We start from the raw sequence: 17334 nt of genomic DNA, 5'->3' as shown, positions 1-17334 counted from the left end.
TTTTTTTTGTTATTTTTTTGCCTAAACGCGTTTCTACTTTTTTATGAGTAGAGAAATGGCCCGATGGTAAGCAATTACCGTCACCAATGGATACATGCAACAGCAGAAGGGTTGCAAATGCGTTGCCGGAATTTAAGATGGGCTACGCTCTTTTCTTGAAGGTTAAACCTTCGTTTAATACCGGAAATACCGCGGGCAGCAGCCGACAGTTTCCACAGTCTGGCTGTGCGAGACTGTGGGAGTGTGTTCGGCAGGATTTTTTCAGCGCAAACAATGCACTAACGACTTTTAACCTCTCTTATGCCGGAATGTGGATCCGTTTGGATGTGGATTTGTTTATTTCCTTTTAATTAATTTAAAGAGATAACTCTTACAGTTCTGGCCGGCATTTGATTGGAAACTTAAACCTCCTTGTGACCGATCCCTCGCCATGAATAGAATAGGCAAGCTCCGTGCATGTAAGTATGTAAGCGATGACAGGATAACGCGGTGTTGTAGCTTACAAAAGCGCTCCATTGTGCGCCCGCGCACGCGCCCGTGACCGACCTCGCTAGGGTTGTTAATTTTTACAATTGAATCATATATTAAAATGAGCCGCTTTTAGTTTGGGCGGGTAAAATACTAAATCCCAATTCGGGAAAAAGTTGTACCTGCAAAATTTTTTGTTAAATTACTGTAACTCAGAGATAAAATATAATAACTAATAGGTATCTTATGTCTTTCCCCGGGCCTCAAACTATCTTCATACCAAATTTCATCTAAATCAGTTTAGCGGTTTAAGCGTGAAGAGACGAAGAGGTAACAGAAAGATAGTTTCAAAATATTTGTGCCGGGACGAGTGGCGTACACCAAGGGAAACCTATGCTCAGCAGTAGTCTACAGGATGCTAAAATGTTGATGATGATGAATATTAGTAGGGATTGTGTATACATTTCAGAGACAACCCTAAAAGTTTATCAATAGGGCGGGGCGGCTCCGGCGCATGCCGTTAATTATATTGATTATAGGTAAACACCTATAATACCTACAACAAGGATACACATGGCACGGCAATGTACTCGTTTTACTAATATTATAATATATTTATGTATGAATCTACTAAAAAGTAAATATTTTTGAGGTTATGCATGATGATGATGATAACATATAACTCTTGTTCTACATCTTTTCTGGTTCAGTCTTTAAGACACCTTTTTGGGGTTCCGTTCTTCAAAAGGAAAAAAACGGAACTCTTATAGGATCACTCGTGCGTAACGTCTGTCTGTCTGTCCGCCCGACCATCCCCCTCCCCCCTTTATCTCCGAAACTACTGGGTCTAACATTTTGAAAAAATACACAAAATATATATCTTTAACTATAGATGACAGGAAAACCTATTAAAAAGGTACAGTCAAGCGTGAGTCGGACTTAATGTACGGAACCCTAGGAACGCGAGTCCGATTCGAACTTGGCCGGTTTTTTTCAAAATCGCATGACTATTTAGTCGCAGACATACATATAATAACTACAAGTTCGCCATAGTTCTAACTCAGCATCATATTAGGAGCCCACGATACTGCTGCTCTATTCCAAAACGTCGTATCTTCATACAAGCTTTCCACTGAGTTACGACGTTTCGTTCAATACAGCGGGATAGGGATCTGTTCGCGCTAATGCCGATTCTATCGGGCTGAGTTACGACAGACCCTGAGTTCCAGCTAGTATTCCAAATAGTACCCCGAATAGTTTCAAAACCAGTATTTGAGTGGCCTTGAGATCAATGCGTATTGTTAATACACGAATCATCGATTAAATGTTTAATCATGTAAGAGGTAAACGAATCTCCCGATGGTAAGCAATTACCGTCACCTATATCGATACCCCACGAGGGGTGTTGTGTTGCCGGCCTTAACCTCTAGCCGTCCATACGTCAAACCTTGCCAAGCAAAATGAAATTTTATTTTGTCAACACAAAGTTCAAATTAGAATGGAACAGGAGACCTTTTTTATAGGTCTCTGGGCGGGCTAGAGGTTAAAGATGGAAGCATGCTCTTTTCGTGAAGGTTCGTTCTGCCCTGCTTATCGTACGTGCAGTACTTGCATGAAAAACATCGTTTAAATAAAGAACTTATTCAAAGAGAATAAGATAAACAATTGCATGACTTTTCAACTGCGATTACTGCATATGTTGTTAGCACGGCAGCGTTGTGGCCGTGTGGTGGCCGGATTTAAAATATTGCCAGTGAGGGTTCACATTGGATAAAGAAGTCGTACGAGGCGACTAATAAGTCCACAAACGAAGCACGAAGCTATTTCGTTACAGGGGAGAAGGATACTCCAGAATAAAACCCGGAATGGAGTTTCCGTAAGGCGCGAGTAGGGTCCAACCTGAAATAAGCGGCAGATTCCTGCAGCCGACCTGCCTCCACACGTATTGGCTCGCCTTTCCTGTGGGATAAGATAGTGAAGCCGAGAGGGTAATGCAGGTGCTGGGCATCCCTGCGTTTTCTTAATTCCGCCCCAGGCGATGAGATGTCTCTCTGGTTTTACACCATAAATCGTCTGCAATAGACGCTAAGGCCAGTGACAGGTCCGGAAATACCGCGGGCGACAGTTCATTTCACAGTTTCGCTGTGCGAGCCAGGAAGTTTCTGGATATTGTAAACTGCCCTATTTTATACTGGTTTGTCTGGGCCGAATACTCTGTATGGGGTGTGAATAAAGTCAGGTCAGCGGTGGACGCCTTATTGCTCTCCCTAATAGAATTCATGTGCGATTCGCTTCCAGATTCAGATAGCTTCGCTAATTTGAAATAAAAGGGGAAACGATTATTCCATTGTTTCCAATTATAGGTATTTATTTGTTATTCGTGACATCGTTTAAAACTAAAGATGATATCTGCTTGTAGTCCTGCACACGTCCCAATTTTCTCAGCTTCTAAGTTATCCTCGTCCCGCCCAATGTGCATTACAATGTACACTTCACTTCAATGAAAATTTAACCTTTTTAAAACATACAAAGTAACAAAGTAGCTTCCTGAATTGTACCTAATATCTACTTGACTTAATACTTAGGAAGATAATCTATATTTGTATAAACAACTCCGTAAACACAATCACACTCGCAGTAAACCGTTGAGCGCCGGATAAAATCGCAAGTCCGTTAACGCGCGGGCTCTCCTAATCCGGCACTACAGTTAAACGTGAAAAAACGGCCCTTCTGCAGAACTCCTGCGTATTGAGTAACGGGCGCGCAATTAGTGCGGCAAAAACGCAAGGATGCGTACCGACTTGTACGAGTATGCTCTCTCTTGATCTACACATGTTTAACTTATTATCATGTTTTTAGAGCGGGGTCCCTTTGTTTCCCATAAAGTTTTAAGTCATAATGTATTGTTTGTCATATTATCATTAGTCATAAAACTGAAACCGTTAACTTTTCAGGATTTTCGTAAGGCTAGGTTAGGTTTGGTTTATTTTATGGCAATCCTAAAAAGTGACGTGTTTCTGAACCAGATGAATTATGACTAACGAAAATGCGGACAAACTATACATTATGACTTTACACATTTTGGGAAACATTAGAGACCCTTTTAGAGCATACTCGTATTTCGGTGACATCTTAAAAGTCGCGGACTTATAATTATGCGATGTAGGCACAGGAAGCAGACGAGATTTTAAGCCACCATCGTTACTGCAGCGGTATTGCAGCGCGACGCTACTGCCAACTGCATTGTTGCCGCAAATGTCAGAAATCCAGGCAGCAACATCGATTGCTGTGATGCTGCCGCAAGTATCATATGAACAACGTGGTTCCTTTCAAATGGGACCTCTACAAGCAACATGATACAACTTTTCTTATCAAAAACTCCGCCACTACTGTCCCACGCCACGGGACAGAATAACAACGCGAAAAAGTTGACCTTATTGAAATTACGAGTCCCACTAATTAAAATGTATAGGTACTATATTACTTAAGTCTTAAAACCATAATAACATAGCCCTGGTAAGAATCCCCACTCACTATTCTCTAGTCTTCTTCCTTCTGCCCTTATCCCACGTTATGTGGGGTCGGCACAACATGTTTTTCTCTTCCATTCTCCTCTTTGCTTCACCTCGGCACTCACTCCTTTCTCGTATCCTCTTTCACACAATCCATCCATCGTTTTTCACTCACTATTCTCTTGACATATAGGGATGATGACACATGTTGAACTATCATTTCTGACTTTTGTATTGCTTAAATACAATGGGTTCCATATAGACATTTATCCTAAAAACAAACCTGATCGATTGATACCATTAATGAAAATTTGTCACCTAGCCTATTGTCCGATATAGTTATGTAATATAGTTAAAGGTTACCTTACTCCACTCCTTACACATATATCGCTTGAGTATGTTTTTCTGCGCCTAGATCCGGAACGTAACGGCGCCGGCGCAGCTTTTTACCCGCTTCCTAAATAGGGAGGTGAGATTCTTGAAAATTAACTGCATTCAGTACGGTACGGTTTACCGATAGGTTGAGCGGCGTTTTAAAAGGCGCATACCGTATTGATGTGCGATATTTTTATCCTGAGTATTGGTGAAATGACTTCTAAAAGCCATTCGATATTAATATTAGAAGGAATTGTCGCGGTTTCGGAGTTATGTGCCAGCCCATATTAATTTAATAATAAACTAACTCTATAGAAATAAATCACGAAAACATCTAGTTTTTATTTGTTTTCTGTTGAATACGATAAGCCTGCATACCATAGGTATAATTTTAGTATAAAATAGCTAATTATAGGTATAGCCGATGTATCTGACGAGCAAAATGTTAGTCAGACTTATACTTTCAAAGTAATTAAGTTATCCCAAACTAGCGTCTTTTGAGCGTCGGCGTCCAGTCGGCGCTATGGAAAATGGCGTCGCTGCGCAGTTGGGCCAACGTTGCGTCGAGCAGCAGCCATAGAGTTGACTAGACACCAACGCTGGGACGGCGCTAGTGCCGACTGGCCTAAAAGGTGATCTTGGGTCACAATTGTCACAAACGTTACGTTTCGCGCTATATCTTTTGCTTCTTTCTAATTTCCTGATTTTACAACCCCTCTGAATATAATAAATTAAAGTGAAACGTCCTTCTGTTCAGATACATTAAGAACAATGTACTTGTAACACTAGGCTAGGCTATCTATCCCCTTATCCCATGGCATCGCGTAAATCGCATCGCGTCGGTGTCCGATTGTTGGCGATAATAAATCTATGTTCGCGCGAACACTACATTCCACTTAGTCACGTGCGCTTGCGCAGGTTCAGTGTGTAGCCATAGATAGCAGTGCGTTACTTTAAACATTATTTAATCATTTAATGTACGTAAATAATAAACTTTATTACAAAAAAACAAACAGCTCAATAAGTATTGAATGATTTTACGGTTTAGACTCACTCGCGCGACATGTTCAAGCTCAAGAAGTACCTACATACAATACAATACAATACAATACATACATAGGTTTCGTGGAGCCTTCTTCATTATAACAGTTTACTAAGATGCATAATGATTGATCTATCTAGTTTCCTTCACTCAGAAATGGATGAAGAAAAAAAATGAGTTAGGGCCACCCACAGACAATCCAACCTCTAGACATAGCATAGTCGCGTTACCCCCTCTGCCACACATACGGTAGCGTTACTCCATCTTCGAGTCAATCCCGAGCCGTGATTGGTCCGTGTCTTTGAACGGACCAATCACGGCACGGGATTCGCTCACCTCGTCCCCCCGCACCCCCGTATTTTTGGCAGCATCGGTTTCATGAAAGAATTGGCCTAAGCTCAGTCTAGAGGTTGGATTGTCAGTGGGGCCACCCCACACTGTAGCATCTTTTGAGCGTCGGCGTCTAATCAACGCTATGGGAAATGGTGTCGCTGCGCAATTGCGCCAACGTGGTGTCGAGCAGCAGCCATAGAGTTGACTAGACGCCGACGCTTGGGAGACGCTAGTGTGGGGTGGCTCTAAGGGCGTCGTAATTTCCAGGAAATTCTACCCGCCGTGACTCGGGTAACCAAGTGGTTGGGGAATACGTGCACCCGCGCCTGAGGGGCTACCGCGAAACTCGAAATTAGCAAATTGCTGGGATTTTTCTCTTTTACTCCAATGAAAGCGAGAAAAATACCCGCAATTTGCGGACTTCGATTTTCGCGGTTATAGCCCTGCTAGCGGACGCCCTTAAAGTAATGCCGTCTATTCTACCGTTACTTGGCACACACACAATAAGATTTATTCCCCATTCCATTGTTGCATCGTACAAAAAGCTGCTCATAAAATCCACAGCGTAAACCACAGCCGTAACTCATAATCGAACGTTGCACAATGTTTGGGCAATTGACAGTCGTTCCATTTACGAGAATAGCTTTCCCATGCGTACGCGCACCGAATGAGACGAAGTGGGTCAGTACGTTCAATAGGGATTCACTTGTAGGTCGAGTGCTTTTTGTGTATGAGATATACGAAATATTATTTGATGTTTACCAACGCTGGACTGGTAAACAAAAATAATCTCAATAAGTTAGTTTCCACTCTAAGCTGGAGTCAGTCGCTTTCGTAAAACGTTTGTGCCAATTTCTGGGACTAGGTTACAACGGAGCCGCAGATCTTTAGGGATGCCTCACGCTAGAATAGACCAGGCGGCCTAGCCAAGGTGACAATCGCTTGCGCCTGGCCAGGCCCCGTAGACAAAATGCCAATCGCTAACGCTACGTAGCGAACGAAACGCAACTGTCACTGTCACACTAATATGGAAGAGTGATAGAGAGACACAAAGCGATTCGATGGCGAAGCGGTAGCGATTGTCACCTTGGGTAGGCCGGCAGTTCCGACCCGGGGCGTCCGACACTTCGTTTTCAATATGGAAAGCATTGATCCTCGATGACACGTCATACAAAATGTCAACTTTCCGGACAGTAAGCGAACTAGACATTTACGGCAGCAATTAATGCAATTGGCAGTAATGTCGCGCCGAATTACTGCTGGTGTAGTATGAATTCGAACGGTAAGTACCTTTATAAATATTGCTTCATCTGGATAGTACCTTCAATATGTAATAAAATATCCAGGCACTACAGACTAAAGCAAATTGTATGAGCAATAAATTTCAGAAAACAGTAACCTCGTTCCCTGATACTGTAACTCGACAATGTAAGCAGCACATTCCTGAATATACCGCCATAGTTTAAACATAGCGACTGAACTGCATAACATACATATAAAATATAGTGAACCTTATATGTACTATATACTATAGTTATCCCCGATAGTGGAGTTCGTCCAGTCAAAAACAAATATTATTTATTTTAATATTTTTTATACATATACATAGATCGAATGACTCAGTAATAAGGAGCCATAATACTATTAATGTTTACTTAAACTAGTTTATCAAAATTATATAAAACATTATTTTTGTACAAATGGAAGAACCTCAGAAAATGCTCTGACTACACGATAACATATGACATGTGCATGTTTCTCATCAAGGGCTGGGTTTTAGAGTTTATTCGGAAATAGAATAGTCGTGGAATTTATTGGGCCCCATACATTCCACTACTCTTCTTTGGACTCTTCTCTTTCCGCACAGTCTCTATTAGTTTTTCCGATGCGAATCTCATCAATCAAGAACCTATCTACATTATATAATGAGTCATTGTGCTGCGGTCACGTGTGACTCACGATAAGGCTACTAACTCGCGGATACTCAGAATACTATGACGTGTTTTCACTCCTTTGACCTTCTTATTTCGTTTGATTATACGTGTCTAATTCGCCTTTTACGACGTTAGTTTTTATCGGTCAACCGTGAGTCATGTTTCGTTCGTTGACCGTTAGATGGAGTGTTGATTTTTTATTGTTTTGCACGACAACGGCAATTGATCGTTTATCGTCGCAATTGTTGTTCGATTTATAATCTTTAAATGTTTAATTTAATGACTGTGTTTTGGGTACATACCTATTATTATATCAGCCCATAGATACCTATCCAGTACAGCACAGCGAAATAATCTTTTACAGTACATATGGGCCTATTTTCCCGCACTAGTGCGTAAAATAGCACTTTTTGTGTGTATGTCAAAAGTTTAAAGGGCCATATCACCATATGTACTGTGAATCGTTGTACGATACACGTGCGAATAGGTAATTCGCAACTCGTGTCGATTTAAAACACTCCCTTCGGCCGTGTTTTAATTTATCGCCACTCGTTTCGAATTTCCTCTTTTCCGCAATTGTATCGTAAATAACTATTTCAAAAGCAAGTTACCACAGCCACGAATTGCGGGCTGCCCTTACGGGCTTACATTTGCAACTAAAGTGTCATTCTATGGAACTTGCTAACTATGTTAACAAAAGTCACTAGTAAATTCATCAACATCATTCAGAGACAATTTCAATATGGCGGTTTTGTTTACATAGTTAGCAAGTTCCATAGAATGACAATTTATTTCATACGATGAAGTTTTTCGGTGCGTCTTTTTCTTACTGTTTGCCGAGTTTAAAATATTAAATGCCACAGTTTTATGATAAGCCGTTGATATGCGGAAATGTTTTAATTACAAGTTAATTCTGTCACGTCTGGATACAATTCTAAGAATTAGAACGACTGGGAACGCATTCAAATTCCAGGAATTATATTGTTGCTAGAAATAACGGATCGTTTCACGCTTGGATAAACTGCAGTTTAGCCCTACGTCACACATCTTGCTTATCACCATCTTATCAAGAAGAAGTCATAAATTATAATGTGCAAAACTCGCAACGTGTGGCGAATTTTAAAACACGACCGAAGGGGGTGGGAGAGTTGGAGGTTTAAATCGACACGAGTTTCGAATTACCTATTCGCACGTGCATCGTACAGTTTTACAGTACATATGGCCCTTTACAGTACATTTTCGTAGGTACTTTATGTAGGTATCGGCATGTTTAAACCTTTTACTTCTTAAAATTTGTATGATGAAAGTACCTATTCGAAAAATGTACCCAAATTGCAAACTTTCACAATGTCCACAGAAAAGATGCCGGTGTTAAGCACACTGTTTCCTGACAATATTAGTGAAGTACCTAGGTACTATTAATTCATCTATGCATTATAGCTAGCCTATTTTAGTACCTCGTCTAAAAGCAACGAACATTCCCACAGTGTATCATAAATTAAACATTCCTGACTTATCAGTCTTTCTTTATGAGCTGCAGCCATTTCGCAACTGTTTCAGTGCAATTGAAAGTATTGAAACCTCAAGAGGATTTAATTTAAGACGGGCTCATGTTTACAAGTACCGTGCTGTGGGATCTGTATGCGAATCACTACATATGTAGTATAAAACAAAGTCGCTTGCCGCTGTCTGTCTGTCCAGGGATGTATGCTTAGATCTTTAAAACTACGCAACGGATTTTTTTAATAGATAGAGTGATTCAAGAGGAAGGTTTATGTATAATTGGTTACCCGTGCGAAGCCGGGGCCGGTCGTTAGTGTAAAATATAATAAACATGTCAATTAATGTATGCTAGTAATAAAGGTTAGATGAATTAACCTAATTAGCGCTGTGAGATACTATTTAGGCACTAACGGGCCGATTCGAACTTTAAGATACGTCAATTAATAGATCTAGAAACGATATGGATTAGATATGTCAGTGTCAAATATGACGTTTCTTCAAACAAAAACGTCACTTTTGGCACTGAATTATCTAATCCATATCATTTCTAGATCTATTAATTAACGTATCTTAAAGTTCGAATCGGGCATTTATAGCTGGTCAAGCAAATCTTGTTAGTAAAAAAAGGCGCGATATTCAAATTTTTTATGGGACGAAATCCTTTCGAAATTAGGTGAAGTTGGAAAAGTCATCAGTGTCATCATATAAAATATAACCTATCTTATCACTTATGTTCCTGTAATATATAGCCTTCATAAGGTACAAACCCTAACATTTAATCAATAAGTAGTAGTATAGGTACTTTTAGAGATTTTTTGCCTAGGTTTTTAGCAATGTTAGGGGTTTAGTCCTTAAAATGTTTTTAGTGATTTACTCCTAGATAACTTTATAGTAGTAGTAGTAGTAAAGCACTTTATTGGACAAAAAGAAACATAAAACATGTAAAAACACACATCATTTGTACAAAGGCGACTTATCCCTCCCATATTAACCTCCAACCATATTAACTTATCCCTTATAATATATCTGTATCTGTTCAAAAACTACAAAGTATGTATTTTTTATTGGCATATGAAGTAAATTGCGGCTATGAGTCAAGCTGAGTCAACGTACAAAGATCCGTATTGATCATACAAAGACGCTTTAAGAAAGTCGCAGTTTCGAAACAAATTCAACGCGAACTGGCTAAAGATGGCAATATGATTCACTCGCTGTAATATTGATATTAAGCATTCCTTTTAAGTACATCATATGAGGCAAATACGCACATGTAGGTAGTAGCTAAAATATGCGTTTAAATTGTAAGAGTTGTTAATATTTTGAGTTTTGGCATAGGTTGTATTAGGCAAGTAGTTGGTATTCCAAGTGCCAACGGTGGACCACACATGCATACCTAAGTAGGTATCTTTATTATCATATTTAACACTGTATTTCACCTTAAAAAATAGGTTAAATGCCAAGGATAACTCAATATCACTTGGAAAACCTTATTACCTACTTCAGCGCCACTTGCACCATCCCACTAACCCGGGGTTAACCGGTTAAACCTGGAGTTACCATGATTACCGGCACAATTTGACACTGGGTTAACGGTTTAATCGGTTAACCGCGGGTTAGTGGGATGGTGCAAGAGACACTTCGACACCTAAAAATCGTAAAATGTCAGAGTAACATCTAAACATCACCTGTGAAAAGCGAGTGTTTCCGCCAGATGGCGTTTGTTGTCCATAACACTCATTAGCTGTTCTTTATTAACTAGCGCACGCGCATCTGCGACTGTTTTCATTTCATTTGCTGTTGGGGGTACTAGGGTTGTCACATAACTTTACCGTAACACCACCCAACTATGGTTCAAATGTGACTTTTATTCGAATATCATATTTATGTGGCAAGGCAAAAGATTCCAAAAGTGGAAGTTAAACAAACCTTGCTACCGAGGGAAACACAAAAATTATCGCCATACCAACGCAAGGAAAATACTAACTGTAAAACATTACAAATCAAATCAAAATGAATGTTATTAAATGTTTATCATTTGAAAACATCATGAGGTACGTTATGATAGCGAACATGAAGTACCAATTCAAAATTTGCATCAAGTTACTTTCCTATTTTATTGCCTTTGCCAGTTTTTTAATTTAGATTAAAAAGAGAGCTTTTACGAACTGGTTTGGTAAAAAATACATATATCGATTATTACAATCTGTACAGATTACTTTGAAAACACTAAATATTATAAAGAAATTGCGTTATACTATTGTAACCAAACATGGATTTAGAAATTCAAATCTAAAGCTTTAGCAGCGCGTGTCAGCCCTAACAAAAGGATTACCTCGCCCCAACGTTTGTTATTCCAGGATCAGTCCGGATTAGCCCGAGTTCATACAATACACTTAACTGCCCATTCGTGGACCTTATGCCCTTGCAATAGGATTTACCCACGAATTGTCAATTAACAGGGGACGATGGTTTATAAATGACGGATGATATTTCCGGAGATAACCATAACTTCACACTATTAAAACATAATCTCAAAGGTCAGTGATACTCTGACTTTTACTTTACTCCTTTTTAGCTGTAAATCTTTGGGGATGATTATAAATATTATTTACAACGTAATGCTATATGCGTACGTTTTATGTTAGGTTATGTTCGAAGAAACTATGAAGGGGGATTCTTAGAAGAAATGTATGTATTAAAAGTATGTTATTGTAGACGTCTAACAGTATATTTCATTGCCTACCTACTGTTATTACAAGTATAGATTACCTAGATTTCGAGTGTTGTTAAATTTTATAAGATGTACTTACAGAGAAATTTATTATTCTAATTTGTTGTAAGTACATGGTTACACACACATTTTACTTTAAAAAACTCTCTGTCTCGGGCGAGACCAACTTGCCATTCCGAGATACCAGTCCGCCGCTATACCAACTGAGCGACCGAGATGTACCCGTTGACAGCGAATATTTTCATCATAGTATTCATATGCGCCTATAGCGAAACCTACCGTTATTTTTAAGCATTGTGGTATAGTTTTCAGACGTTTCTGCTAAATACAAAATTAATTTAATAGGTACATTTGAATTTGAGGCTGGAAGAGATCCCTCAAAGGGATAAGTTCGCCTTTGTACTTCTTACAATTTTTTTGGGTTTTTTTAATAATGCCTTTTTGTACAAGAAAGAGTTTACTACTAGTACTAACTACTACTACTACATTTTATCTTCAAAAGTTTCCAGAATTACCATTGATTGATTTCTGTACTAGGTACCTTAGGTACCTTAGGGTACCTTATAATATAAAGTATAGCTAGTCAAGCAAATCTTGTCAGTAAAAAAGGCACGAAATTCAAATTTTCTATGGGACGATATTCCTTCGCGCCTACATTTTTCAAATTTGCCGCCTTCTTCTACTGACTAGATCTGCTTGACCAGCTATTTTTATAAATTACCGTAACAATATTAATGTTTCCCTCTCTTTCGCCCCCAGGCCTGCGCCCCTCGCTACGTCTCGTTCGTGAACCACCGTCTGCAGCACCGCGACCCGGTGGGCGCCTGCTTCGTCGCTTCGTCCTCAGACGGAAATGATGTGAAAGAGTTCTCTCCTTGTCGCACCCGTGAGTATTTGAATTTACCCTCTTTTTTAACGTACTCAGGCAGAGTATGATAATCCTGACCGAATTTTTAGTCATCTTTTTGCTTTTTTTTCGAGAAGGTTTTTCTGCTCTATAGAGCACAACCGAGGAAACCCACGATTTTTGACCACCACACACATATATAGATTAATTCAATTGCGGGGCATAACATTTTAATGTATGCATAATAGTAATCGAAATATTATTTGAATTATTTCCCTAATTTAAATAATAACTACAAAATTTTTGGCGCCCAACGCGGGGCCAGTTTAGAATGGATACCTCATTTTTGTTTATCACTTCATAAGATCAGTTAATTGGTACTATAGTATTCGACAAAAATATACAGATATATCTTAAAGTTTATGTACCTACTCGTAAACATACTAATAGTTGTCGAATTTTTTTTCGTCATATTTCGATAAAGATTTTGGATAGATAAAGTTTTCTATTATGATCATTATAAACTCAATACCGTTTTACATAATAAATACTTCCTCTAAATTATGAAAACGTGTAGTATTTTCGTTAGATACTCAACGGAAAACTACATAGGTACATATTTTGCTGGACAAGTAGTGATTTTTAATATGGAGCTCTTCAAACCAGCAAAATTTCATCCAAATCCAACGAAAAAAGAGTCGACAACAAAATAAAAATCGACCCACTTTTGAATCGAGCAATATCAAATTCTGAAAAGTCACTGTTGCGTGCAAAATGATCGAAGCGCGAATTCGTATCACTTCCGCCGGTAATGGCCGACCAAGTGACGACCAGCAACACGGCATTCAACTCGTTCAGTTAACTACCTTATCCCATTACAACAAGGTTTAAAGTCAAATATAGTAATTGCAGTTATGCTTAGCTCGGCAGTTTTCTCTTTCCCACGATTTAATCATCAGCAGGAAAGAAAAAGACGGATATGGGCTTAATGAACATGGGCGCACCGAATGTTGATTTATGAATACAGTTGATTCAATTCGTGCTTTTGCGAAAAAAGTTAATTAATTTACTGCATAAAAACTTGAATTATCGATGTTATTAAGTGTTCAATGGTTATTCAATAATTTTATTGCAATATTGCTTCGACACAATTTATATTTCATTTCAAAAGACTTGCACCTGTGAAAACAACGCATAAGAGCACAAGTTTTTAAGACAGATACTATCAGCTCTATAACACACCTGTGAATGTTTTTACAATATGCATTAATTATTTGATATTTATTACGATATCATATTACATTTATTATTGCCATGATTGGTATAGTAACAATCCGACCGACTGAAAATAAAATATTTTTAAACCCCGGTGCAAAAAGGGGGGTGTTATAAGATTGACCTCTATGTGTGTGTCTGTCTCTGGCACCGTAGATCTTAAACGGGTAAACCGCTTCGGATACAGTTTTATTTATTCATTTGAAAACGGTTCTTCTAACGCAAATTTTTAAAGATATCTTTTACTCGTATCGAAATTTATTCAACGCATTTTTTTTCTATTTTAATATTTATTTTTATTACATTACAAAACTAGTAGGTACTTATAAATATCTCATTTTAATACTTATTCATTCTTAGGCACAGTTAAAAAACACTGGTTACCTACACATGTTATGTTAGCTATAGCTGGTCAACCAAATCTTGTCAGTAAAAAAGGGCGCGAAATTTAAATGTTCTATGGGGTGATATTCCTACGCGCCTACATTTTTCAAATTTGCCGCCTTTTTCTACTGTCAAGATCTGGTTGACCAAGTATATATATGTATACCTTAAGCTTAATATTATATTCTATGTTTATCATGTGTGTATTATATACATATATGTGTGACGTGTTTATTTCTATGTTCGTTGTTCAGATTTCAAAACCGTGGACGAGGGTGAGTGTACGGGAAGGTACAGTTCGATGTAATAACTGCACCCTGGACGTATTCGTAGTACACTTCGACACATGTAAAATGTTCATGGTACTACCCTAACACAAAATGACATATCACGTATAAGTTAGGTACGGAAAGTTTCAAAACAGTTGGAAATTTCAAGAAAATTTAATAGAAAATTAAGGAAAGCTATTTTGGAAAAGGAACAATTTCGATCCACATACTAAAATATTGGCAGTTTCCGAAATTTTTCAATGTGGAAATTTCGCAATTTCGGAAGCTTTCCGACGGCTTGTCAGTACTTTAAAGTTTAAATGTTATTGCTACGATTACTATACAATTTTAATTAATTAATCAATGTACCTTTATTTTGAGATGCTACTCTATTAAAATAATAAATATTATATGTAAGTATGTCATTTTGTGTAATAAGTGGCAGAATAATCCATTTATCACCCAACTTTTATTTATATCCTATAACTTTCCACTAAATCTCCATTTTCAGAACCCATTTAGATGCCATTTTACCGCCATGAATAAATATTTCATGTATATAAAATCACTTTATATATTATAGCACAAATGTCATGTCAGCATTGTGTCAATGTTGTGCGGAATCGTATCTTCGCCTATGTTATTGCCCAATTTTAAAACACGCAAGTCACGCAAGGAACGATTTTGTAGAAAATAAAAAATGGTAACACCAAATTGCAATTCAGAATACTGAATCAAAATAATTTAAAAATATCCAACAAGAGGACGGCGTAAAAAATAAGAAAGATAACCTACAACAACTTAAAGTGTCATTCTATGGAACTTGCTAACTATGTAAACAAAAGTCACTAGTAAATTCATCATTCAGAGACAATTTCAATATGGTGGTTTATTTACATAGTTAGCAAGTTCCATAGAATGACACAATAAACACATATATTGCAATCGTAGGAGTTTCGTCAAAGAAAGATAGTAACCTACCAGCGGGCTCAGCACGGTTCCATTTTTATCGACTATCACTATGCCCGTCACTTTCGCACTTACATACTTGTTAGAACGTGACAGGCATGGTGACAAATGATAAAAATGCGACCGTTCTACTAGGGCAGGAGGCCTAGTTATGATAAAAATCGTGATAGAAAACGCCAACTGAAACTTAATAATGTATGGAAATAGTCACGTGACTTTTCGTAGCATTTATCATCGCGATACATTTTTTTTTGTTTGGCGTTTCTCCATGTACGATTGCGTTTTGTCCTTTGTAGTTTCTGTTATCGGTGTAAACCACTTTTTACCTTTATATAAAAATGCTCCTTGTAGTGTGAGATTGGGCTTAAATGAAAAATAACTTCGATTGTGACCTATTGTCTCAGCTGTATTCTTCAAAACATTAATTGTATTTTTTATATTCCAGCGAGCCATGGGAACAGGAAGACGGGAGTGTGCCAAGCTGGATTCTCTGCTGCTATTTCTAAGGTATGTTGTTGTTTTTGCAACTTCTATCATCACAATATTGTCAACTATTTCTCCTAAGGCAATACAAAAATTACCAGTTGAATTTGAAATCAATAGTGAAGGAAATATGGTTGAATTTCTTTTGTTTTGCACTCGAACGAAATTAAAGCTCTGTTCCGATTGGAAATGGTTTAAATTATATCGAAGGATCTTAGGTAGGTACTACGGTTAGAACTGTGGGCCTTGCTAGGATATGTAAGTTATGCTGTTGCACCTATAATACCTAGAATTGTTAATACTTAGTTAATTTTGTTTTAGGACTATTCGATTGAAATTTTCTTTTTATTTTTCAAAAACTGGTTATTGTTTTTGCAAACAAAGAAAAACTCAAATAATCTGTATCCTGACTTCCATTTCTACCAAAAAAAACAATTTTCAAGCTTTTTATTTAGGCGCCGTCTCTTCCTTGTATAAGTAGACAAAAAAAAACAAATATGGCCTCCTCTCATGTCGCGATCTCTCGACCGCTTAAAAATCCAATTGTCCCAAATATAGACGCGGATAAAACAGCAATAAAACAATTCGCTATATTGAGTACTATTTCGAAATAGGACTCCGTTTTTGCAAACACAATAAAACTTTAATAATTCATAAGGCTGCGCGCAAGTCACGTGCAATGTATAAAGCCTTTACGCAGACAAGGTCCTAAATCACTGCAGTGTATTTGTAAGATAGGTCCTTGTTGTACCAAGTGTTTACATCAGACATGGCAAAAATAAGGTATTCCCACGACCACTGTATCACGTTTTACATGAGTTTTCTGTTAAATTTTGAATGTCTGTCGTGTCGCGAGCATCTCTCTTGATATATTTATGTCAGATAAATACTCATTTAAAAATCTTTATTACTATTCAGTAGGTATAGGTTTAATTTATTAATTAGGAACTAACATTAGAGTTATGAATTAATATTGTATAGTAACAAATTATAGGTTCATGAGTCATGTTACTTGAATAAATGGAATTTATTTATTTATAGGTAGGTACAGTTATTACGATGAATATCAAAAAACTAGCCAAACCATTTTATTGTATGCTTGATTCGTTCACGTCTTTCCTATAGACATCGCAAGGTTAAGAGAATCCAAAGCTATTTTTATTTAACCCTGAACCCGATACCTATGTCATGTTTTTTAATCATACATTA

At 37.8% G+C, this 17334-nt stretch overlaps 1 protein-coding gene across 5 annotated transcripts in view; it reads left to right on the top strand.

Annotated features, from left to right (window-relative positions):
• LOC134648607 (integrin alpha-V) overlaps positions 1 to 17334 on the top strand; it is a 157261-nt gene that overhangs the window by 115337 nt on the left and 24590 nt on the right. For 3 of the 5 annotated variants that reach the window (XM_063503089.1, XM_063503088.1, XM_063503086.1), the window contains exons 4-6: positions 12658 to 12784; positions 14659 to 14679; positions 16088 to 16149. In XM_063503089.1, the coding sequence (XP_063359159.1) occupies positions 12658 to 12784; positions 14659 to 14679; positions 16088 to 16149 (210 nt within the window). The remainder of the gene's footprint in view (positions 1 to 12657; positions 12785 to 14658; positions 14680 to 16087; positions 16150 to 17334) is intronic. The other 2 variants (XM_063503090.1, XM_063503087.1) reach the window with 1 other exon arrangement.

Source organism: Cydia amplana, chromosome 6 (assembly GCF_948474715.1).
Source record: "Cydia amplana chromosome 6, ilCydAmpl1.1, whole genome shotgun sequence".
Lineage (NCBI taxonomy): Eukaryota > Metazoa > Arthropoda > Insecta > Lepidoptera > Tortricidae > Cydia > Cydia amplana.
This window is presented reverse-complemented; position numbering and strand designations above follow the sequence as displayed.